The sequence below is a fragment of the Histomonas meleagridis genome, assembly GCF_020186115.1.
Source record: "Histomonas meleagridis strain 2922-C6/04-10x chromosome Unknown contig_14, whole genome shotgun sequence".
NCBI lineage: Eukaryota > Parabasalia > Tritrichomonadida > Dientamoebidae > Histomonas > Histomonas meleagridis.
Window position 1 is genome coordinate 515,946 of NW_027150770.1, and position 25,878 is coordinate 541,823.

Genomic DNA, 25,878 nt, shown 5'->3' on the forward strand with positions numbered 1-25,878 from the left:
TCTTTATCAACACATTTGTTTATTATATAAAAACACATTTATGATTGTTCATTCGGCATTCTATAAGTTTTGAATTGGAAGTAATCTCCTTGAGTTGTGCTATAACTAGACTGATTTCCTTGCATTTGAATATGAGATTGCTGTAAATGATTATCAATTGGCTTTGGTGGCAAAGCATTTTTGTACGGAATATAATCTTCTTTCATTGCTGACTTTTTCAAATTAAATCTTGGATCATTTGGAACAACATTATTACTTCCTTTAAGAGCATCACAAGTTGGAGGTGGCTTAAAGCCAGGAAATCCTGTGTAAGATGCTTGATTAGTTGTAATTTCTGTTTTCGCATCTGTTCTCATTAAATCTGAGTGATGTGACATATGGAAATTTCTAATAGCTTCCATGTCGACTTTATTTTGAGAGTTATCGAACTTCTTAAATGTATCATTATAAAGTGTATGATTTTCATTAATATAAGGTGAACCAAATGATGCATGTGATTCTTGTAGTCTATTATTTATAGGTGCTACATATTCATATTTACAAGGTTTATATGTAGCTCTGTTAGTAGTTGTTGGTCTTTCATTGGTGTTAACGTACTCTTGATGCGATACAAAAGCGGTTTTGTCAGCCATCGGCGGCGGTTTAAATTCTGGGTGGGGCTGGATCGCGTCCTGCATCGTTGTTCTTGTAACGGATGGATACTTATAGCCAGTCGCAAACGAAGACCTACCAAAGTCAACCCTACGCTGGTGAGCAAGCTTTGGGTCAACGTATGCACTTTGTGGTTTTCTAGTTGCATCACCAGTTGTTGTAGAATAACTTGGTCTGTCTGTACCTATAACAAAGTTAGTACGTTGCCATTTATTCGTTGTGTTTTGACCAAATTCAATTTGATTTCCAGAAATTGTTGTCACACGATTTCGAATTATATCATTGGGCCTCTTTGAGAAATCAACATACGTACTGTGATTTATAGATTCCATTGGAGCTTCTATATTTCCAAAACTCGCTTTTGCTCCTTCGCCCTTGTTAAGTTGTAAATTAACAGTTTGTGCAGGATTAGATTTGATTGGCTTAAAGTCGGCATGATTTGTTGTTTCCCATTTATCATTTGAGTATGGGTTTTTGATTTCAAAATGCGTTGCTTCCATTTGTTCTCTGAAACTTTCCCTTTTGGGAGCATGTGATGCTGTTGCCATGTTATTGACGCGCGATTCCATTGGTGAACCATCGCCTAATTTAAATGTTGTTCTCATCATTTGGTTTCTTGTATAAGCTGGATTAATATTATTTTGAACATTATATTTATGATAAGCTGAATGAGCTTCCGAAATTTTTTCACTTGAGTCGTTTCCAACTGTCCAATGGGTTTGTTGAAGAGCTATTGTATCAATTGTTTGTGGAGATACATCTCTAGATTGAGGCTTCATTGTAGAATTATATGTAGTTTCCCATTGAGAACCTTTCCGAGAGCCTATTTGAATATGCGACTTTTGTAGCTCAATGTGGTTTCTGGTTGGGAAATCTGGTTTGTACATTCTGTTATGTACCCAACTCTTTGTAACGTGTTTTTAACGTACATTTTAACTTTTTACTTCAAAATAAAAAGTGCTTTTAACGATGCGTACTATCAGAAGAATTTTATTCGAACATCCAAAAACTAATGTACATTAAATTCTCCTTATCGATCATTATGATGTTCAAAATAATTTTTAACGATTCCATTCACAAAATATTCAAAATTGCATTCCCTCTTATAGATTTTTTTTTTATTTATTACATAATTTTTTTCTTGATTTAAATCCATTGATCTTCTTCATTATTTATATTTTGGCTCACATCCTGATGTCCTACCTCAGTAGCTCTGCTTCCAATAATCGAAGAAGTCATTTTATCATTTTCTTGGATCTTTCATTGGTATATTTTTGTTACTGCGTTTAACAACAAATATAATAATACTGACCATAAGATCACAAAAGCAACAATTGCGCCAATGGAAATTCAACATTTGGTGTTGTAGAAACTTAAGTTTTAACATTGAAATATTCAATTCAGTTATCAAAAAGTTCGTATTGTGAGATATTTAATCGTTTTTACTGATTACAATAATTATTAAGTCCACACATTTAATTCACTGTAATTTCTTCAAATTACGCCACAACTCAACAATTTTATTCTCGATAGCTTTGTCAGACATTGTTGTTCCTCTTTTTATGACTTTTTGGATCTGTTGCACTGGGAAGAATGGATATGATTTGTTTTGGAACTGATAAAACATCGACGCCTTTTCGACCATTTGCCTTCTCTTTGAGTAATTGATCAAGTTGTTAATGAAATCGGGCGCCTTCTTCGAGTCGGCAAATTTTAATTCGGAACTAATGTTTGGTATCGCCGGCTCTTTCTTATCATAACGCGATTTGACTGTTGTTAAGTAGTCATCATATGATTTGACTCCATTTCCACATTTTGATGATAATGAGTCAATCATATCGCGTTGTTCTTTTGTAGCCTCTAGGACAAATAAAACTTCTTCACGTGACAACTGATTAAGTATAGCTGATAATGCTTGGAAATTACATAGGAAATCAAGCGATTGAGCAATTTCTAATACACGTGAAAAAGAACCGTTTCTATCGTTAGAGGTTATAACGGTCTCCAAAATGATTTTGCTTAATTTCTCGTTGAAGTCAAAGAATTCTGCGAGTGTGGGCGTTTGGATGGTGCACTTCTTGTTCATGAGAGCTTCCATGAACTCCCGTGAATGAACTGACTTAAATGTTTCATGTGACAATAATGTGATCTGTCGAGCAACTTCAACTGGTTCAGGATCAACAAGTGTAAGAGATGGCTTAAACAACACTTGTGGATCACGGATGATTGGTGGCTCAAGATTTACTGATTTTTGTTCTTGCTTCTGACTAAAGGTAAGGTTCTCCATGTCGGTAAGGATGTTGTTAAGATAATCTTTGGACCCCATTAAGTCTTCGGACTCATCTATGATACGTCTGATAAATGTTGATATCAAATTAAGAGTCTTCTTGCCTATGAAAAGCCCATGGAAATTAATCCATCGACTGATAAGATTTATTACGGTCACGCGGATTTCCTTTTGGTTTGGCTTAAGTTGTTCAACAGCAGATGGATCTGAGAAATCAAGATCAAAAAGTGCAATGAGATGCTCTAAGAAGTGTTGAGAAGAAGTAATTGAATGAAGTGTCAAGAAAAATTGACTGTAATCTTCACTGGTGATGAAATCTGGAGGTGATAATGTTAGACATACAACAAGACGTTTGAGAGAGGCTGTAGCAATGTTCTTGAATACACGTGGACCTTCAGTGAACGTAATATTTAGTTCTGGATTGAGAATTTCTTGGTAAAGATCATGTGGATCTTCACGATATGGAGAAGCAAAGAAGTCTTCTTCAAGTGGTTCCTCAACAAATTGTACAAGAGGATCTTTTGGTATGTTCCAAGGGTCTTCACGTGGTAAAAGACCAAGAGATAATAAAATTAATAAATCTGTTTTTTCCCATGGTTGATCAAATAATTGAAATTTGTGACCAGTTTCTTTGATAATGGTTTCTGCAGTCTTTTTCATGCCAATTGCGTTTAAATGATTAACAATTAATTGAAGAATGGCATGACGGTTAACTGGTGTTGGAGATGCAGTCATCGCAGTGTGTACAACATTAGCAAAAGAATAACCTCCAGTCCAAGGTAAAGTTCTTTCTCTAAGCTCCAATAAATGTGGATTTTGTTCAAGAATTCGAGGAAGCCAATGACTTCTTTCATCAGCAAGTTGTTCTTGTGTAAGAGTTGGTGCAATGTTACTTCCAGTGCTACTAGCATCTGAAACTGGGAGCGATGACATAATAGGACTAAATGACAGCGGTTATTTAAACGTGTCATTTCGAGGCGCCCCAAATCCATGAGCTTAATTTGGAATTACAAACACTGCAGTGATAATCATATTCAAGTATAAAAAACGATATTATGCTTATTGAATCTTTTCCAAAGAGAAAAATGTTTTTTTGTTGATTGTCAATTAGTCATTTTTATAAATCAGTAGAAAGATTTGGAGAGTTGATTGTTTTTTGCTTTAGATTTCAAAATGAATGTGGCTACCTCAGCAGCAACACCAACAAGCACAACAATACACACTGCAGCAATTCCTGCGATTGCTCGACAAGTCAAAAATGAACCATGTGCGTTAAGCTTCAAATCTGGTTCAAACGTTACACTTTCAGATATTCTTGAGCTAGGTGACGAAGTTACTTCAGGCGTGTATTTTATATCCATTTGTGATACACTTGCTATTCTCCATTCTCCAGTCTTATTAAGTCTAAATCCATATCCATTCTTTCTAGTGTATACGTTATACCCATTGCTTATTTTTTCCACGCCGAAAATTCTGTAAGCTCTTTCAAATCCTTCATCAATGACCGATAGACTTTGCCCATTGAAATTCTCTATCGGCATATCGGTTATTATTTCAAAGTAGCTATCGTTATAGTTTGGATTTTCGAACTTATTAATTTTCCCAAACCAATTCTTTTTTTGTGCTTGAACATGTAGTCTTTTCTTTGTATCATTCAAGTATGTACCACCAATCATTGTATAATTATTTGAAATTATAGCAACCGATGCATCAGTTTCATAACCAAATTCATTAATTCTATTATTATTGAAGGAACTTAATACATAATCATTTCCATTGATAGTATTAATTTCAAGTGCAACGTTACCTTCATTAATTTTTACGTTTTTAACATTTTTCACTATGCATTCATCTTTTTTACATCCTTCATAAACAGCTACAAAAGTATTAATGTTATTACTTGTGCCATTATCTGTTACCATGAAATAAGGTAACGTCTTTCCTGCATCAGAATTGTTGACATGTCTTTGGCCCCAGCCATCTTGATACACAACTTTTTGTTCTTTGATAGCAGGGAAATATGCAGTAAACGTAAATTGATCTTCTTTTAACCATTTTATGTTCCATTCGTTGTTTGTTATCCCATATTTTTGATCGGACATATCTGCGCCAAGTGACGCAATTCCTTCGAAGAATGTCCATTCATCTTTTTTAATAGCAGATGATGAAAGTTGGAAATTTCCAAATGTTTTTGAACTAGTTTCGTTTTCTCGACCTGATTTCCAATACGCTACTTTAATAGTTGGCATTATAGTACCACGCATCCAAAATGAGATATAAACTTTGTTGTTTTCATATCCTTTAAATCCATTTTTGGCTGTTTTTCCTCGTGTGTTTCCAATATAAAGTCCACCTTTGCCTTGTTTTATAGTAAATTTAACTCCACGTGTATATTTACCTTCAATTGATTCCCATGAATAATTTACTTTACGATCGATGCCCCATAATACATCTGATGGTATTTCATCTTTATCTTTGACTTTTGGTGCTACATCAGGAAATGGTTTTGCTTGGTTTTTATCAAAAGTTCCATCACTTTTAATTAATGAGATATTAGGATCAGAGACTTCTATAGTTCCAACATTATTCATTAAAAATCTAAATACAAAACGATTTGGCTTTTGTATAAATGGAATCGAAAAATTTAAATCACCTTTTAATGTATAATTATAATCTACACCATGAAATACATATTGTTGAATATTTCCACCTTTCACTCTAAATATATCAACAAGATAACTACTATTGTTATTTTCGATTTGGATAACAGTTCGGTTATATATATCACATTGTGTATATGCTTTAGATGAAGCTTGAATAACTTTAACATTTGGAATTGTAACATATAAACTTATGTTACCACCTCTTCCTTCTTGAATTTGATTATTACTATCAATTAATACTGTATTATGCACATAAGTATCATATAATTTAGAACCATTAACATGATCTACTAGATAGCCTAAATCACTAAGTAATTCATATCCATCTTTCCAATATACTATGTTAAGTGAATCCATTTGATGATGGCCCCCATAATCAGATGCATCAAGGACCAAAAGACTTTTTTCACCATATAAACCAGTTCTAATATAAGCTTGTGCCCAATAAGGAAATACTATATCAGGGAAGTTATATTCCATACTTGAATTATAATTAGAATTATCAAAGAAAAACATATTTAATGCCGAAAATGTTTTCCCTCTCATTTTGGATGCCACATAGGAATCAAATCTCCCAGGAAATCCATACATTACATATTCTGCATGTTCATCTGGAAGTGAAAATGTGAGAGAATTATCAGCAATTGGTGGATATAAAAAAGTACTGTATGAAGTCCATATTAAATTTTGCCAACATTGATCATATTTAGTATCTGTTGCTACGTTTAATTGATCATAACGATCAGGTTCTTTATAATCTAATGGATCAGAATAATTAGTAAATGCATAACCGAAATCAAAAAGTCCGCTTAGAACTTTATGTCCATACATTGCTGATTGAGACGTACTTCCATCTTTTAAGAACCAATCTGAAATAGATGTTAAAAATCCTTTAATCCCGAAATGTATTAATTTAATTGATTTTGTAATAAGGCCAACAATTGCTGCACCTGCTAAATTCATTACTGATTTGTTATTAATTGATTTATCTCCAATTGCTAAATATGTTGATTCTATTAATACCTTTTCTTTAATTGTTTCAATATCAGCATCAGAATATACATTTGATGCCATTGTAAGATCAAATGAAGTAGCAATAATTTTAACTTTTTCTCCTTCATCACCATTTGAACTCATTCGATGTGCACCCCAATAACCTGAAAACATTGTTGCATTAGGATCCACACCAGGACCAGCAATTTTACGACATTTAGAATCTGGTAATTTCTCAAGATTTAATGCAGCATAATGTGGATCACAATCTGCAAATTCATTATATGGATAACCTTCTGCTACAAGATATTTAGGTAAACATTCTGCTAGTTGAAGTAATACTTTGCGCACAGTTGAAGCGTATTTATCTTCATCTGTAATAACATAAGTATAAGCCAAATCAGTTAATCGAGAAATAATATAAGATATTTTATATCCACGAATAATCATTGATGGTGCAGAAGAACATGATACATACTTTAAACATTTTACAGGTCCAACCTTAGTAATATATGCAAAACTTTGGCGTGGATCATACTTGCTAGTAACAACATAATCTTCTGGATATTCAGTAGATGGAAAAACATGTCCACAAACACCACATTTGAGTTGATTCGGATGTTTTGGATTCCACCTCCAGCTTCCTTTAGCATTCCAGTTTTTACCTGTTTTAACACAATGTGGACAAAATGTTTGTGCGCCTGGTGTTACAATGGAAATAAAATCATTTATTACTACGTCTGTAAGAAATGAAACAGATGTATCGGCATTATGAATTATAGTATCTTTTAGTATTTTAGCCCACTGATATTTTTTAATATTTTCTTTAGCACGCTTTATATCATCAAGCTTTATAATCCCAGATGGAGAACGTTCTATACTTCCAAAATTGTTTGAATATGAGGAAAATTTCAAAAATGGAATATTATCTGAGTAATATTCTTCATCTTCATAATATCTTTTTTGAATAATTGAGAGAATAGAACAAAGAAAACAAATGACAAACATTTTTGTGACTTAATTTAAATATCACAAAATGGTGTTTTTTCAGGTAAAAACTGATTCAAGTTTAAACTTTTCACAGAATTTTTCTGTAGGAATAGCATCGTTTTTCACATAAAAATTGAACAGAAATGAAGCATAATTGCACTAGTTTCATCCCAAAATGGTTTGTTGGGACAAGTTTTATTTGTAGGATCGTTCAAAAATCTTACTCTGATATTTCTGTCCATTAAGGATTACAGTAATATCATAAAACAATTTTCATATGTAAATATGAGCTCAACTGATTAAATGTTTGAAAAAAAATTTCGATTTTAAAATCACCTAGAATAATGGTATATTTGTATTATATTAAACGAAGTAAAGAAAAATATCATTTGCAAATGATACTGACAAAAATATACAGGGCACCCTTATTTACATCACTATTTGACTGACAATGTCAAAAAATTGACAGAATAAATTTTAGGTAAAAGAAAATGGGGTTTAATTAAATGCAAAAATTTGAAAAATGGTTGAAAAGTAGTTAAGTTTGGTGAAAATCCCATTATTTACTCATTAATTGAAGAACTGCGTTGTTGGTATTATAATTTGTATCACGAAGTGCTTCTTCAACAGCTGCTTGGTTTGCATTTGGCCAGACATCCATAACTTCTTTGATCTTTTTCTCGAAATCAGCTGGATCTTTTCTTTGTTTCTTTGTAGCAAATTTGAATCCAGATTGTTTCTTGTTATCTGATTTGCTTGAAGAGGTTTTCTTGTTAGAGACTGGAGGAGCTGGTGCAGGTTTTGCAGGTGTTTGAACTGCTGCTGGATTTGATGGAATTGGTTTTGCAGCAGGAATTGTAGTTTTTTGGGTTTGGGTTGGCGCAGGAGCGGTATACGTAGGAGCAGTATAAGTTGATGAGTTGTAAGAACCAGAACTTATTGATCGATAGCTCATCAATCCACTGCCAGTTCCAGCTGAAACAGAGACTCTAACCTTAGCAATTCCATCAGCATTAGAAAGTGTTGGTATCTTGTTAAGAGCAACAAGTTCTTGTTGTGTAATGTTTTCACCACCAGCAACAAATATCAAATCTCTTCCACGAAAATCTTTTTTAATTTGCTGAACTGCATCACCGAAGGTTTCTTCTCCTGTGAATTCAAGGAAATACATCTTATCAAGAACATCGAATTGGATCCAGATTGTTTTGTCTGACATCTAAATTGTCACTTTTTGTCAATATTGGTTTGTTTCCACTTTTTTAATGGCAAATTTTGTAAGTGAAAAATAATGTTTTTGCTATTGTATATCATGATTATTAATATTTTTGAAATATATTTAGAGCAAATTAAATATTTTGTCTTCGGAACAAGGAAAAAATTTAAAATTTTTCGTTTTTCTCAAAAAGATTAAATACGAAATTGCAATCATTAAGTTGTTGTATTTATAAATAAATACAAAACAGATTTTTAATATTTTCCTCATATTAAAAAATATTATAATTATGTCGAAAACAACTCATAAAAATTCTAGAGTTTTTTAAATTAGCTATCATCATGATGTTTTTTTTAATGCCACCAACTTTCTTCGTAATTAATTATGCCATTGATACACATCTCAAAACAAAATGGTCTCACTTTTACTTACCCCACTTTTTGTATAATTTACATAAATATCAGGGACCCAAGAGAAATAATCGTCGCTATACTCATATTTTTTGTATTGATTACACAAAATCGACGAAATATTCTGACAATCAAAATTACAGTAACTATTAACGTTAATAGTTTTGGAGTCATTCAATATACTTGGTGTAATTTGAATGTAACCGATAAATCCATTGAAAAATACAATACACACACAAAGGAGTTCCATTTTATTTCACTCCCCACTCACTTCGTGAGGTGTGTGTTATATCGCCTTCGGCTCAAGCCTAGCTCACTCACTGCGTTCGCTCAGTATGCTATAAAAAGTTCAACTTTTTTAAATATATATCCTAAAATAAATAATGATAATATATATGATAAATGAATATTGTAGAAATACGATAAATTTGATTAAATTTATAGTATGTCCTGCATGTCCACGATGTCCACGGTCGTCCTAGAACATTTAACTTCTAATTTTTTTGAGGGGCAACAGGCAAAAAGGCAACAATTATAAATCTATATAAAAACATCGTGTCAGTGATTTTCATATTTTTAATAGAGGGTACAATAGCAAATTTTTGTGAGTTTCTATATTTTAACAGAGGTATGTGTTTTATATCATATCTTACTGAAATTATACTTATTATATAGGACATGGTCGGACATTATTTATTATAATATATATATATAATATGATTGCTATAATGCTTATTTTGCTTATAAAATTTTTCTCTAATTATATCTTTTTATACATAACATAATTAATAATAATATTTATCGTTAAAAATATAGCGTTGAAATATGTATTGTTGATAGATATTATATTATAACATAGATAATAATAATGTTGTCCGTCTATGTGTTTTATAAATAGGTATTATTAGAGGAAAATTTAATGAGGCATATATAGCAAATGCGCATATATTATCATTATGTTAGATGTCATAGTCGTGACTCACTCAAAAATATGAAAAATTACGAACACGATGTTTTCATCACATTTATCGTGATTGCCCTTTTGCTTTGCTGCCCCCTACTTTATTTATAAGTAAAATGTCCTAGGACGAACGTGGACGAGCAGGACATGTAGGACATACTATAATTTTAATCAAATCTATCGTAATTTAAACATTTGCTAAAAATTACTATATTTTTAACATATTCTATTGAACAAATAACTTTGAACAAAAATAATTATTTTTGATACAATTTGACTATATAATGCTCTTACATATCAAATTTCGCGTGTTTACTTATTCATTTACTTTTTCGTTTAAATTTTCATTGGGACTTCCAACATAATTTTCATTCAAAATATCGATACACTCATTTAGATCATCTATCTTGGATTTGATTTTATTACATTTTTCTGTTAGTTTATTTTTAATACATTTGATTATTTCATTCTCAGCATTAATAAATTATTGTTAACTTCGGAAGATGATATATTAATAAGCTTTTTTTCTGATATTTCAGAAAACATATAGGGTGTTTTACCCCAACTGTAGTATCTCACGCATTTTTTAAGTTTTTTCAAATTTATTAATAAAAATGAAATGTTTATTAAATATACTCTTCATTTGTTTCGATAACTTTTTTAAGTCTTTTTTCCCATTCGTCAAAAACGCTTTGCAAAGTTTCTTTCGGTATATTTAATAATATTGAAGTCACTTTTTCTTCAATTTCTTCTCTACTCTCATATTGAAATCCTTCCATTTTTCCTTTTACATACCCAAATAGGAAAAAGTCTGAAGGAGCTATATCTGGGGAGTAGGGGGGATGAAGTGCCCTTTTGAGCTTGTTGGAGTCCATATATAAAGTTGTGAATCTCGACGTATGCGGTTTTGCATTATCGGCATGTACAGTAATTTTTCTTGTGTCATATTTAGGATTTGTACCATTCTTTTTAAAAAGTTTTGATAAAATATATTTTACATAATATTGTGAATTATATGTTTCTCCCTTTGAAAGAAAGTTAATAACTTTAAATCCGTGGGGATTCCAAAAAACCGTCAACATTACTTTTTTTTGCGTAATAGTCCTTTTGCTTATTGTACCTCGTGGTGTTCCTCGTGGTATCCATTGTCGAACATAATAATAATCATAATAAAACTAGGACTCGTCACCTGTTATAAAATATTTATAACTGTTATGTCTTGCAATCTCTAATGTCTTTAAAAGTTGAATTGATTTAGTGACTCTTTGTTTTTTAATATCTTTCGTCAGTAAATGTGGAACCCACTTTAAAAGTTTATTTTCATAGCCAAGCTTTTCAGTAAGATGCCTATATACAGTAGTGTTTGGAATCTCTGTTAACTTAGCTATTTGTCTTATTGAAGCATATGGAAATTTATCTAAAATTTTCAAAATTTTTAAATCAACATTTTTCGTCAATAGGGGTAATCGGTTCACTAATGTTAGGTGACAATGTTTGATCAAAACTTCTTTGTCTGAGGTATTTACATACTGTTGAATATGAAATACATTCTTCGCCCAATATGATCTCCATTTCGGTATGAAACGCTTTTGCTGACATTCCCTTCATCGCGAGATATATTGTGATTGATTTTTGATCAAGCTCCATTTAGTGTTTTTATTTATATATAAAATATCATTGTATCTATTCTATATGAAGAGATACTACGGTAGGAATGGAACACCCTATATTATCAATAAATTTAAGATTCAAAGAATTCAATATGATTATTAAGTTTATCATCGTAAAACTTAACATTAATGAAGATAACACATTGTTTGATAGGTGTTCTAGTCTTTTTATTCATTTCGTTAATATGTCATGAGAATATTAAAAATTAACAACTTTATATTTATCATTATATTCTAATTTAGTATACTTCTCAAATGACTCCATATTCATGTAAGAAAAAAAAAATATAATCATATATAAAAAAATGTATTTTATTTCTACTTAAAAATTATTTGGTAAAGTTATAGTAATTCTTTTAGGTTTCATATATTGAATCTTGTGTGTTGATCTTTGATTTGACTATATTCATTCCACATCTTATCAACATTAAAATAACTAGCAGGACTTTCTTTCATTAATCCATAAAAATCTTTTTTTGATATGCCTGGAAATAATATTTCATCACTTAACGTCCTTTTTAGATTTTTAGGTATAAATCTTACAGTTTAGACACATATGATAACATTAGTATTGAAATGCCTTAATTTTTTAAGTAATCTCGAGAGATCAGTTTCTTTAGATCTTAATAAAGAATGAGATGCAAAATCATCTAAAATCCATAACATTCTATAAGGATATGTCTTTCAGTTATTTTTAATTAACTTTAATGAAGCATACTTCAATAATTTTTTATTGTCATTACTATTGTTAAGATGGTGTTTATTCAATATTTTTGTTAACTCTTCATTTATTTCTTTAAAATTATTGTTAATATACTTAACTATAGAGTTATATTTCAAAACACGTCTCATATATTTATTCAAATGATCTAATAAACCAGTATTCTTTATAGCTACAAGTTTACTTTTTTTAATTAATATTTTGAAATTATTTACTGTTTCATCGAATTTACTACTAGTCGAACATATAACAATTAATTCAAAAAATGGTTCTTGAAATATAACTTATTGATATGCTGCAATCTTTAAATATGTATAAGATTTACCTGATCCCATAAAAGCTATAAATACACATATACCATTTTTGAATGAAATATATTTCTCTCATGTATAGGTTTAATTAAAGCATCATCTGATACATCCTTATTCATTTTACTTATTTATTAAAATTTTCATCAATTTCTTTAAATTTTTTGTCTATATTTTTCATACAGTGTTTCCAAAGACGATAGGTCGGTGTGGTGAATGTAAAATTTTTATTTATATCTAAGAGGAACTTTTTTTTTAAAAACGGTTACTTATCTTTTTTAGGAAGGTTTATTCATTTAATTTTAATATCCATTTGGGGCACCCCCATTTTCAGTCACATTTTTCGCAATCCTACAAAGTCCAGCCCTTCTATCTTTTGTGACTAATCTGATTACTTCTTTATCAAGCTCTCTAGTTCGTTTCGTTGGTGCACCAATTTTGTTCTGAAATAAAAACATATTATCACCTTGTTCGATTTGCATTTTTACTTTACGAATTAGATCACGTTCATGGCCAGTCAATTGGCGTATTTGAGAAATGTTTTTTCCATCATATAAATGATGAATGATTTCCATTCTGGCATTGACCATGGACATCGGCATTTGATTCATTGTGTTCACGCCATAACCGTCGTATCGATTGACTTATCGTTTTTGGAAACACTGTAAATATATTTAAATAAAAATAAAATATATGACATTATAGGTTATCTTCATTTTCTTCTGACATAGCATTCATACTTATAATTATATACATTGGATTTAATAGATGTATTTCATGTAAGTTAGCGTCTATTAATGTTAATTTTAAATGAGATAAATCATTAGTATTAATTTCTACTGCAAAATCTGCATTATTTACTATTATAGGATAATTAGCACTGAGACTATTATTTACTCTTAATATTATTTTTGATATATTGAGATTATTATTTAAATTTCTATGACTATTATTTCTAAGTTCGATACTATATATATTATGTTGGTGTTGAATTAATTCATTTAGTGATATTATAAATAATTCACTATTAATATTAGTATATTGTTCATTCAAAGTATATTTTTAATTATTGATCTGTATAATATCATCTTTTTCAATTACTACTATAGAACATTTATAAGTTAATGATGTTATCATCATTTTAGATTTTCTAGTAGGTGGATCAGGGAGATTTACATCAATTCTATTATAATGTTCATAATCATATGATAACATAGTATAATCAATTACATCGTTTGATATTTTATATAATCTTAGAATATGCTATCTTTGATTTTTTTTTAAAAATAAATATATAAATTTCATTTTATTTATTTTTAATAAATATAATGTTAAAGAGATTAGATACTAAAACAGTTAAAAATCTATATAATAAATATGGATATACTCTACCAGATTATTTCGAACATATAAATTCTACTATCAAATATTAAGTATTTGATGAGAGAAATAATATATATACTATATTATCGTGGTCAAGAGGAATCTATGAGCTGTTTGAAATATGGAATAATTGTGATTTCTTTTGATATAAGCAATATTTCGAAAATCTGTTTTAACAAAATCTTCAAAATTAGAAAAATTTCGGATACAGATATATAATTTTGAAAAATATATCATATTCATTTCATGAATTGATTTTCAAAATTTGATAGCTTCCATCTGTAATTGAATAGTTCACTCGGTGTCAGATAGGTAAAAAATTAAGAACATTGGTCACTTTTAATCCAATTTATATCAAAAATTCGTGGGGAATAGGTCCATCCTTTCGAGGGTATAAAATAAAAATATCTTATCTCATAATTATTTAATCATGTTTCTTCTTATTATAAAATAGTTTGCCTATGTATGAAATAAATATATTTTTACTATGGAATTCTAATTTCGTATTTTTCCAAAAAAATTTAAAATTTTAACGTTTTCATTAGAACGTTTATACTGATACCACCAAATAAAAAAAATAAAAATTTTTCTTCAAAAGTTAAATGTATATGAAATTTATATATATGTGCTAAAATAATAGTCATTTGTGCTTATTTGTTATCAATATTCAATGTTTTTAATAAATTTTTGAATTTGTAAATTTGGTGTAATTATGTCGTCTTTAAGGTTTATATGAATATTTATATGCCCAACAATATAATAAATGAAAAATTTTAGAAAGTGGTATTTTTGCTGAGTAAAAAATACTTCCATATATAATACTTTTTGATTTGTGGCATCTTGGGCATATCCATTTGTATCCAAATCCTTTTGAAGAATCTCTGTAGATCTGCATATCGAAATTACATTCTTCACACATCATTTGATTATAAATAACTCCATTCTGTAATGCAAATTGAATAGCTGCGTCTTCATTCGTAAAAAGCCAAAAATAAGAGAGAGTATTATCGATAAACGGGAAAGATAATTGTTGAGGCTGATTGTAATCCATAATAACAAATAAATATTAAACGCATAATGCATACAATATTGAATTATTATTAATATGAATAATAAATAAAAGCGTATACATAAAAAGAAAATTAATTTATTAGTTCAAGTCGATAATAATCAAATATTATAATCAGCAAAATCAATTAATTCATATAATATTTCATAAATAGCTCAATAAATCAAATATAATATATTCTATTTAAATCCAATTAAATTTCATAAAAATAATTTGTATAAATATATTTGTAATAGAATAAATTATGATTATTGATATCTAGACATCTAGCTCATAAAAAAATTAATAATATAATTTCATAATATAAAATGAATGGATTTTAATATATATTAAAAAATATATGAGGGTCAATTTTAATTGACTCACATATCTCTACATCAAATGAATAAATAATATTTTGAATAATATTATTTTATTATATAAGATGTGTGTATTAATAAACTAGAATTAAAGTTTTTAAACTTTTATTTGATAATGAAAAAAAATTTGTTTGAAATTTTGGTGATGACCAAAATTTCATTGAGAAAGTTTGAAAAAAATCATGGTTGAATTTATGTCAATTTTATAATTAAATATCTCATCCTCATTTATTTAGAATATAAAATCATGTATGTAGTATTAAATAATCTAGTTAGAGAAAATTATATATGCATAAGAAATTTAAAAATGATTTGTAAAAAATGCAAAAAAAGTGAATTTATCATACTTATTCCAGTATACTAATGAAATGGACGACAGTAACTTAATTGAGTCATTTACATAGATCTTCCCAAAATATTCATATGCAAGTACAAAAAACATATTATTTAAATATTAGGCAATACATAAAATATATTTAAAAGTTTTCAAGTATGCTTTGTACTATATGGAATATGTTCGAAAGCTTATCCCATATAAATTAACTGTTGTTAGAAGAAATGAAATGGTACAACATTTAAATGAATTTTGAGAAATATTGATGAAAGTTAGAAAGAAGTTTCTTATTTATATTATAACAAATAAAAGTCTAATATTATATCTAAAGTATGAAAGTTATAAAATTATGTTGTCAGCTAATAAAGTTCTCATTCGTAACTCAATGTTAATTTTATATGACAATTTATGCTGACAATGCTACTTGATGAAAATACCCTTTTATTTCACATTATAACAGCAGTTATTTCACTTGTTTGAGTAAATAGTTATAAATTATTAGGAAATATAATCATTTAAGAGAATTTCTTATACAAAAATCGATACATTAACTTTAAGGTGTTTTATATAAATTCAATTATATTATGATAAAATAAGATATTTATATATTCATAAAATCGAGATATATATTATTGATATATGAATAGGGGGTAAATATAAATTGATCTAAATACCCTAATTTCTGGTTAGTTAGAAAAAAGTTCTAAAATATTATCTTATTATGTAGAATATGTATATTAACATTTAATGCATCAGCATATTATAGTTTTATTTGTATATAATTTATTTTTCTTGCCCAAAAAATTGGGTTAATATTCGGTAAAGCTTACAATAAAAACAAGCCTCATAATATATTGTAAATTACATAGTCAATATGTTTACGAATGTAAATATTCATATTCTTATGTTATTTATGGTGTTCAAATGTGTTTTCATATGTTATTTGATATTCTTATGAAATATATATGTTTTCCTGTTCATTTGCTTTTTTTCTATTATATACAATATATAATAAACCAAAATCAAATGAAGAGAACATAATGAAACATAAAAAAATGATAAATTATTATATATATTAATTGCTATTTATTAATCATTATTTTACATAAGTAATTATAGGGGATACTGTTCAAGAAATAGAAGAACTTGCTTTTAATGAACAAAGTGCATTAACAACAGTATAAGTATCTAATTCTGTAATTTCTATTGATGGAACTTCATTTGACGAATGTTATAACTTGAAATCTATTGATATTGATAAACAAAATGGATTTTCATGGAATTATTAAGTGTTAAATGTCACACAATTCATAGAAAAATATAAAAAATTTCACTATATGTTATTATGACATGTATTATGAATAACATGGAGATAATACATTGAAAATAAACAATGAACAACAAATCAAACATGAGATAATATAAAAATTAATGAATAAACATTTTATGACAAGAAAAATCATGAATATCCAAAAATAAACATGAGATAACATAAAAAATCATAGATAAATATCAGATAAAATGAAAAAAACATGAATAAACATGAATCAACATATTAAATAATGATATAATATGAAAAAACATTAATAAATATGAACATGGGTTAACATATAAAAATGAGTGTTATGGACGGAAAACATTCGAAATTATTCAATTTCTGTGTAAAGTATTCAAAAAGTTCAATTGAATACATAAATGGTCCCTCGTATTTGAATTGACAAGGCTTTGTTTGGCTGTATATGCATACAATGTGAATTTTGTTTCTTTGCTGTTTACCAGATGGACAGAAAAGATTCGAAATTATTCAATTTTTGTAAATAAACTATTCAAAATAATTTAAATGTATATTTGGTCTCTTTATCGATGGCAAAAGTGTCAATGAATTTGATGTGTCTACCAGCTGGACAGAAAACATTCGAAATTATACAATTTCGGTATAAAGTATTGAATATCTATTACGATAAAACTCATAATAGAACAATGAAAGGTTTTGATCGTCATACATTGAAAAAGCAGTACTTGAACACCAATTTTTATATTACTATGAGAAGGAGAAGAATTAATAGCAAAACCATTAATTGAAGTACATGTTAAATTACTAAAATTAGTGTATGATTTAGTAGTGCATATTCTGCATGTGTATGAGTTTCAGGTGGGAATGATGTTGGTTTATTCTGGATATCATCATAATTAATTTTATAAAATTCAACGTATTATTATTAAATATTATTCTTCAAATATGATCTCTATTATAATTATTACTATCAAGAAAATCTATATATTGTCCGACTTCCATTACACCATCACTTTTAATAGTAGCAATACAAGATAAACTTATATCAACATTATTATTACCACCAATACTATTACCAATATAATATCCATTATGATTATTTGCTATAAGACTTCCGTTAACGAATAAATCATTATCAAATATATTAGTAGTATGATTTTTTTATACCAAATTTTCTATAGAATAATCATTAATAATTTATATTTAATGGTTATTTATGCTAACATTATTATTTTCCTCATTAATTTTAATAAATTCTTCATATTAAGTTAATATATTATTAATATTACAAAACATTTGATTTAGATAAGCATTATTCATAATATTAGATTCTGTAATAATATCATATACTAAAATATCGTTTATTAATATAAGACCTTTGATACTCAAATCTAAAGCATTAATTATTAAATGATTTCTTGTGTACGTAAATATAAATGACTTATCTACACTATTTATTGTTAATAAACATATACCATTCGATAGATAATCTGAAGTCTTGCTGTGATTAGAATATACAACACTGTTTTTATTCATCAGAGATCTAACTATTGTTTCTAATCTCTCGTATTGTTGGAGTGTCATTTTGTTATATAATAAATTTATATTTAATACTAATTAAAATGAGATCTGAAATACAACTTACTACACATGCTTTTGAATTATCAATTGAAGAAAATTATACTGATTTTGATATAGAAGATAATGAAAAAAATTTAACTAATGTAAATAAAGATATTGGCTATACTTCTCGATATCTTCAGCGTTGGTTAGAATGTTCTAGTCACTATAATAATGATGGTACATTATAATTTAATTGTATTTTAGATGAATCTCTTATTTCAGTGTTTGGTAAATATTATGAACAAAAGAGTTACTATTTTCATAATATCAATTATATATATATAATCTTAGTGATAATTATGTGATTGAATTTCTAAAATTTTTGAATCAAAATACTACAAATGATGATATTAGTAAATTAACACGATATTTTACTACTAAAACTTATTATAATGTATGGGACAGAGAATATATAAAATTCCATGCATCATTTAGTGATAGTAAAAGAAAATTTATTGGTATCAAAACTGATAAAATTCGCGTCAGATGGAAAAAATCCTATATATCCTATTCATTGTAGATTTATTATACAGCTAGTATTTATGTATAACTATAAGAATACGATGATAAAATGAACTGAACAAAAATGACGGATTTTATTGTAAAGATATTATTGGCTCGAACAAAAATATAACAACTTATAATTTCATTTATGTCTTCATAATATCTTCATTATTAATACATATATTCTTATATTTATCATTAACATGATATATATGGTTATTATCGATATTTTTTCCAATCCAATAATCAGCTGATTAAATATTAATTTCTTTGAATATATGTTCTATCTTAAATTGTTTTCATTTATCTCTATTATATCCTAACTCATATAAATTTTTATAATTTTTTTCAGATATTAATATGAAATTTACTTCAGAATAATATACTCTAGAGATCGAACTTTTAATATGATTCATTTCATCATTAAAATTATTTAATACTGATCCTGCGTATTGAGGGTATGTAAAGTGTTCTCAAGAAAGGTTTTACTGTATATACATAATTTTCATTGTCATATTTAATAACGTATGGAGCGTATTCTTCAATATATTTATCAACATTAGTTTTCAATTTCTTACTAAAATTAGGTGGTCTTCATATAGATGTTCCCCAACAACTACTTATCATAAATTTTAATGTAGTAACTAACTCACCGTTATTTTTATTTATAGCTTATATTATTAAATTATATAATATTTCTATAAGTTGTTTAATTTCAGTATTTTCTACTTTAAAATTACCATTTTCATCAGGTTTATCAGTAGGTATTGATATAACAGAAGACATATAAGCTCCATCACAATTAATATTCTAATATTTACCTATTAAATGTATTTGCTGCCATATAATTTCAGGAAATATACATTCATTGCGTATTTTATTAGCTATATTACTATGATAATTTATATACACCATTAAAACAACCATACTCATACATCATAATCTTTAACATTAAATCACTGTATCTATAATATTTAACAACATCTATTCTATGCGATGATTTTTTAGTTATATTTGCATTCATTAAAAATATTGTAGATCTTTATCTTTTAATCGATAACCGAATAATTTGATTATGTTATGTCGAATTAAATGTTGTAGCCCGACTCCGCATTAATCTGAATAAGATATATTAATATATTTTTATCATTTTGAATGAAATTTCTAAAGAAATTAATAATAAAAATGGCATTTTCCCATGACATAGATATACCATTAAATATTAATTTTAAATGTTCTGGGATATTTTTTGGTAGCCATTTATTAATTTCTTTATCATTTTCCAAACACTCTTTATTCATTCAAAATAAACTTCGAATATTATAATTTTCAATATTAATCATAAAATATCTTTCATTATAGCCTTCTAATAATTGTAGACTAAATTCTGGAATAATTTCGAAATAATTTGTATAAATAGTATTTGTTAATAAATTTTGAATAAAATAATTTTTATCATTCGTGTTATATGGAACAAATTTTAAATTATATTGTATCTCTGTATATTTATTTCTAGTGATAATTATTTTAAGCATTACTGAAGGTTGTTTAATAATTATTTTATTTTTATTTGAATCATAATAATAATCTTTATTAATTTTGAATATTATAAAATCAATTGGTTGTTCTGTCTCAATAGTACAATTATAATATAAAAATATAAAAATTCTAAAAATATGTTCAAATAATGCGTCTGTATCAAAATATAATTCTTTTAATTCATCAGGAATATCTTCATCATCTTCAGGGTATTCTCCTTGTTTATTCTTATCAAAGTTCAAAATTAATTTAATTGAAGGTTGTTCTTTCATATATCCTAAGTAATAATTAAACCATTTATGAAATAAAGTAATTATATAAATTTTATCTTCACCATTTAAAGCTTTCTGGTAAAAATTCAAATAAAACAAAGTCAATCTATAATCATATGTTATATTATTAAATATATCGAAGATATAAAATGGATAATTTTTTTCGGGATCAGCAAAATTTAAATTAAGAAACCCATTATTTTTATTATTATTATGTTGAATAAAATCTGAATAATCATACTTATTTTTCATATTATTTTATAAATCTTAAAACCTATAAATAATCTTTCTTTTAAAGGTATTATTAATTTGTTTTGATCAGGAGGTAAATATTGTTATTTTAACATTTCTTAACCCAATATATTTCGAGTCTTCTAATGATTCTTTTAATTTGATCATAAAATCATCATGGTTATAATCAATAGTTGTTATGACTTCTTCTTCATCTTTATTTTCATATGTTCTAACATACTTATAATTAATCAAATTATATTTAAATATTGTGATCTCTTTCTTAATTTCATTATTTTTGTATTTATTTTTTCGTTCTTTAATATCTTTAAACATTTGTAAATGTGTATTTGTTTTATATATTTTTTTATTATGATTTTTAATAATTTTACGATTTGGGATTATCGATATTTTAAAATATACTACAGCTGTTTGCTTTTTGTTTGGCTTGTTTTACAAAAGTAAATATCCGAGAAGTGACACATCTACAAAATAAATCACCTTTTATTCATTATGAAATGCACTCTTTAAGGCAATAAATAATGAAAAATAAACAATTCAAAAATGCAGGTATTTACTTTTATTAAGCGAGACATTTACTTTTGTGAAGCAAGATATTTATTCACAAGAGCATTCGTAAACTTCTCAATTTTGGATATTTACTTTTGTGAATCAAGACATTTATTTTAGGGTGGTAGACAATTTATAGGTTAAGCAAGACTTTGTTTTGTAGAGCATTTGCAAACTTCTCAATCTCGGACATTTACTTTTGTGAAGCAAGCCAAACAAAAAGCAAACAGCTGTACAGGATAATCTTGTTTTAATATCCCGATACGTGTTTCCATTGAGTATAATAAATCATATTGATTTTCATCTTCTGAATTGAAATAAATTTGTTTATTAACTAAAAATATTACAGGTAAATAACAATGTAATACTGTTAAAAATACATTTTTAGAAGGAGTATCGTTAAATATTATTTTCTTATCAATGTAATGTCTACACCATTCAATTAAAATATTAATCAAATCTATTTTATCTTTATCTTCTAATTCATCATAATAATTAACTATAAATAGAGCAATTCTAAAATCTTTTCCAATTCCATTAACAATATTATAAATATAATTTGGGTAGTAATTTTTTACATAATTTATTAATAATTGATGATGAAATAAAATTAAGTAATGATTTTTCAATAATTGATTTATATTAATTTGGTAAGTTAATATCAAATTTTGACTATTATATTGACGTCTTAATTAAGGGAAATATTTGTTTTTTTTTTTTTCTTTTTCTTTATTTAATGAAATTTAATCCCCCCTCCCCCATAGAGAGCCCTAATGGCGCGAATGAGTGCATTTATCACAAACCTGCCGTAGCCCGACTCCGCGGAGCACTTGTTCCCAGCTTATTTCTCCAGTAGCCCAATTTTTTTTGAACAATAGTCCCTTACCTAATTTATGACCTATGTATTGAACAACTTCGTATTCCATTTATCTTAATGACACTTTTATATTATTTGCCATTTATTTGTTTTTTATTCACTTTTTGAAATATGTAAATTTTATAATTATACTTTTCTGGCAAAGTTATGATGTGTTCCATTCAATGTTATACTTAATTTGGCATCATATTATCTTATCCACTTTTTGAATGATGATTATATTGTCACCTTTTTTGCAAACTATTCAATTGATATTAGTAAATATGGTGTTTTTCATATGACATGTCCTTTTTGTCACTTTTTAATTTTTAATTTGACTAAGTCTGTTCGACATTTGTAATTTTTTTATATAAGTGTAATTAAAGAAGATTATGATATTTATAATCACCAGCCATTATTACTAGTTCTTTCTCAAAAGAATCCATAGATGATGAGTTTTTTATTAGCAAGATATATAAATTGAAAATATTTGTTTTGAAGTAAACTATTAGTACAGTTTTGGAAGAATCCTAATTCAAAATTAAATGGGAATTTTTCATTAATAATTTTAAGTTTTTCTGATCCTATAGATGATATAATTGCAGATCGTATCTTGCTATGCTTCATTTTTTTAACAAATTTAGGTATAAACTTTTTATCAGGTATATTTATTAATCTATAACTATTATAAGGTTTAATTACTGCTTTGTAGCTCCAACATAATTTATTATAAATGTTGATATCCATATATTTTACACGAATTATATTGTTTCATAACATTAATTAAATAATATATAGATATATATTCATCTGTATATTCGATGGGTTTAGATTTATTATAATTTTTAATACTATCAATTGATATATGAACATTTTCATTCAACATATAATGATTATCTATAAAAATTGATTTTATACTTTTATCATATTGTTTTCCATAATCTCTTTGAGCAAAATTTTTGTTAGCCATATATCTGATATTAATATGTATTTTTGATAAATCTGATATATCTATTAATGGTTCTAGAGGAACTGTTCTAGTGTTGATAAATGATCTTAACATATTAATTTCATTTTCTGTAAATTAATTACTAGCAATAAATGATTGAACTAAACAAGATTCATCAATAGTATCATTGTTGATGTTATTGAAAATACCATACTTAGTAATATCTATATTAGTTGTATTGATATTAAAAAAAATCCTGGATTAACTCTCTCGAGATTATCAAACGAAAGAAACAAAAAAAATAAAAAAATGGAAGAAAAGAAAAAAAAAGACAAGAAAAAAAATAGAAAAAGATAAAATTTCAAAAGAATTTATTCCTATATTTTCACATATAATACAAGAATCAGATTTAAATTTACGTCGTAAATTAAAATATGATGAAAAACTGGAAAACTTTTGGATAACGATTTATAATAACTTTGGACAAAAAGTTTATAATTTTTTTAAGATTAATATGAAGGGGCCAAGTGCTTTTATTATTTATTATTGGCTTCAAAATGAAAAATTTTTTATTTTGAAAAGTTTCGACATGTCGATAATATAAATTATATGATAGATTTTCGGAGAAATTTGTATGAATTTGATGATTTAAAATGTACATTATCAATCGATACCATGAAACTCGATGAAGATTCATATATTAATCATAAAGGTGCAATAGATGGTGTGGTTGACAGAAAATTAGTTTATATACCTGAAAATATTCGTAAAGATTATCTGATGTACTCGAAAATATTTAACTTTCAGCTCAAAAATAAGAATATTGCAAATTCCATTTTTATTGTTACTTTATGTCCATTATTTAATATTAAATCTATTTCGATACATATTTATCTAAGTTCAAGTTCATCGGCAGATGACTATGTTATGAAAATGATAGAAACAATCCCCGGTATCATAAATAAAAATAATATAGAAGTCATAGGAATTTCAACGGATGCTGATCCATCATATAGAAGTAATTTTGTTACTTTTTTTGATGAATGGTCAAAATATATTGTGAATCATAAAGGAAATATATTTGAAATACCAATCAGCAAAAAATCATTTACAAACGATTGTCCACACATTTTGAAATAGATCCGTTTCAGATTAATTACGAAAACCAGGATTTTTGTGAATAAAAACGGATGGTTGAATTTAGAAAATAGATCTTGATGGCGTTTCTTGTGTAACTGTAGATTCATTACGAAATCTTAATCATTGTTTTATGCCATATTGGTTTAAAAACAATGGGCACGACGCCATGGATGATTTTTATCCTATGTATATTTTTTCTTCAACAACATTAAATAATGCTTTTGGTACTCTCCAAGCAATAGTAGAAATTTGAATACCTTCCTCTCAAAAAGTCGAAATGCCTTTCAATTATGCGTGATTTTATAAATAGCATTGAAAAATTCCCATTCAAAATATTTTTGTGGAGAAATATTCCTTCTCAAATTTGATTTCTATGTTCTACATTTTTTGACATAAAAATTTCTTAAAATTTACGAATTGCCATCGTATTCCTTAAATAATTTTAAATTATTCGATATTTTCAATTTTAATATGACAAATATGCATCGACACGCAACATTCTCAGATATAATATATATATTGAACTCAATATTTATAATAATATTCATCAAATTCGTTTCGGAAATTCGGTCATAGGTATACTGGGAAGATATAAGTACTAGCCATTAAAAATACATAATATACGCACATAATTGAGAATATTAATCAATATAAATATAGAATAATATTCATGATAAGTCAAGATAAATTTTTTTTCATATTTAAAAGTGACATATATCACTTTTGTATGGTTTATTTTTGTCGGTGCGCCGATGGTCAACGATATGCTAAATCATTGAGATAAACGAGCAATAAATAAACATATTTCTTGATCAATTCATTGCAAATAAAGTAAAAATTGCCCAAAAATTTTATTAATCATTATTTGAAATAAAAATATATGGGAAG

At 26.9% G+C, this 25,878-nt stretch overlaps 3 protein-coding genes across 3 annotated transcripts; all 3 read right to left on the bottom strand.

Annotated features, from left to right (window-relative positions):
• Positions 1–38: 38 nt before the first annotated feature.
• GO595_001482 (uncharacterized protein) lies at positions 39–1,538 on the bottom strand (the record flags this gene model as incomplete). Its single annotated transcript, XM_067914285.1, has 1 exon — positions 39–1,538. One exon carries the CDS (start codon positions 1,536–1,538, stop codon positions 39–41), a length of 1,500 nt encoding a protein of 499 aa, XP_067778474.1.
• Positions 1,539–2,131: 593 nt separating this feature from the next.
• GO595_001483 (RasGEF domain containing protein) lies at positions 2,132–3,871 on the bottom strand (the record flags this gene model as incomplete). The annotated part of the gene is made up of 1 exon (XM_067914286.1): positions 2,132–3,871. One exon carries the CDS (start codon positions 3,869–3,871, stop codon positions 2,132–2,134), a length of 1,740 nt encoding a protein of 579 aa, XP_067778475.1.
• A 191-nt stretch (positions 3,872–4,062) lies between these two features.
• On the bottom strand, positions 4,063–8,800 carry GO595_001484 (Heparinase II/III-like protein; the record flags this gene model as incomplete). The annotated part of the gene is made up of 2 exons (XM_067914287.1): positions 4,063–7,295; positions 8,152–8,800. 2 exons carry the CDS (start codon positions 8,798–8,800, stop codon positions 4,063–4,065), a joined length of 3,882 nt encoding a protein of 1,293 aa, XP_067778476.1.
• Positions 8,801–25,878: the final 17,078 nt, after the last annotated feature.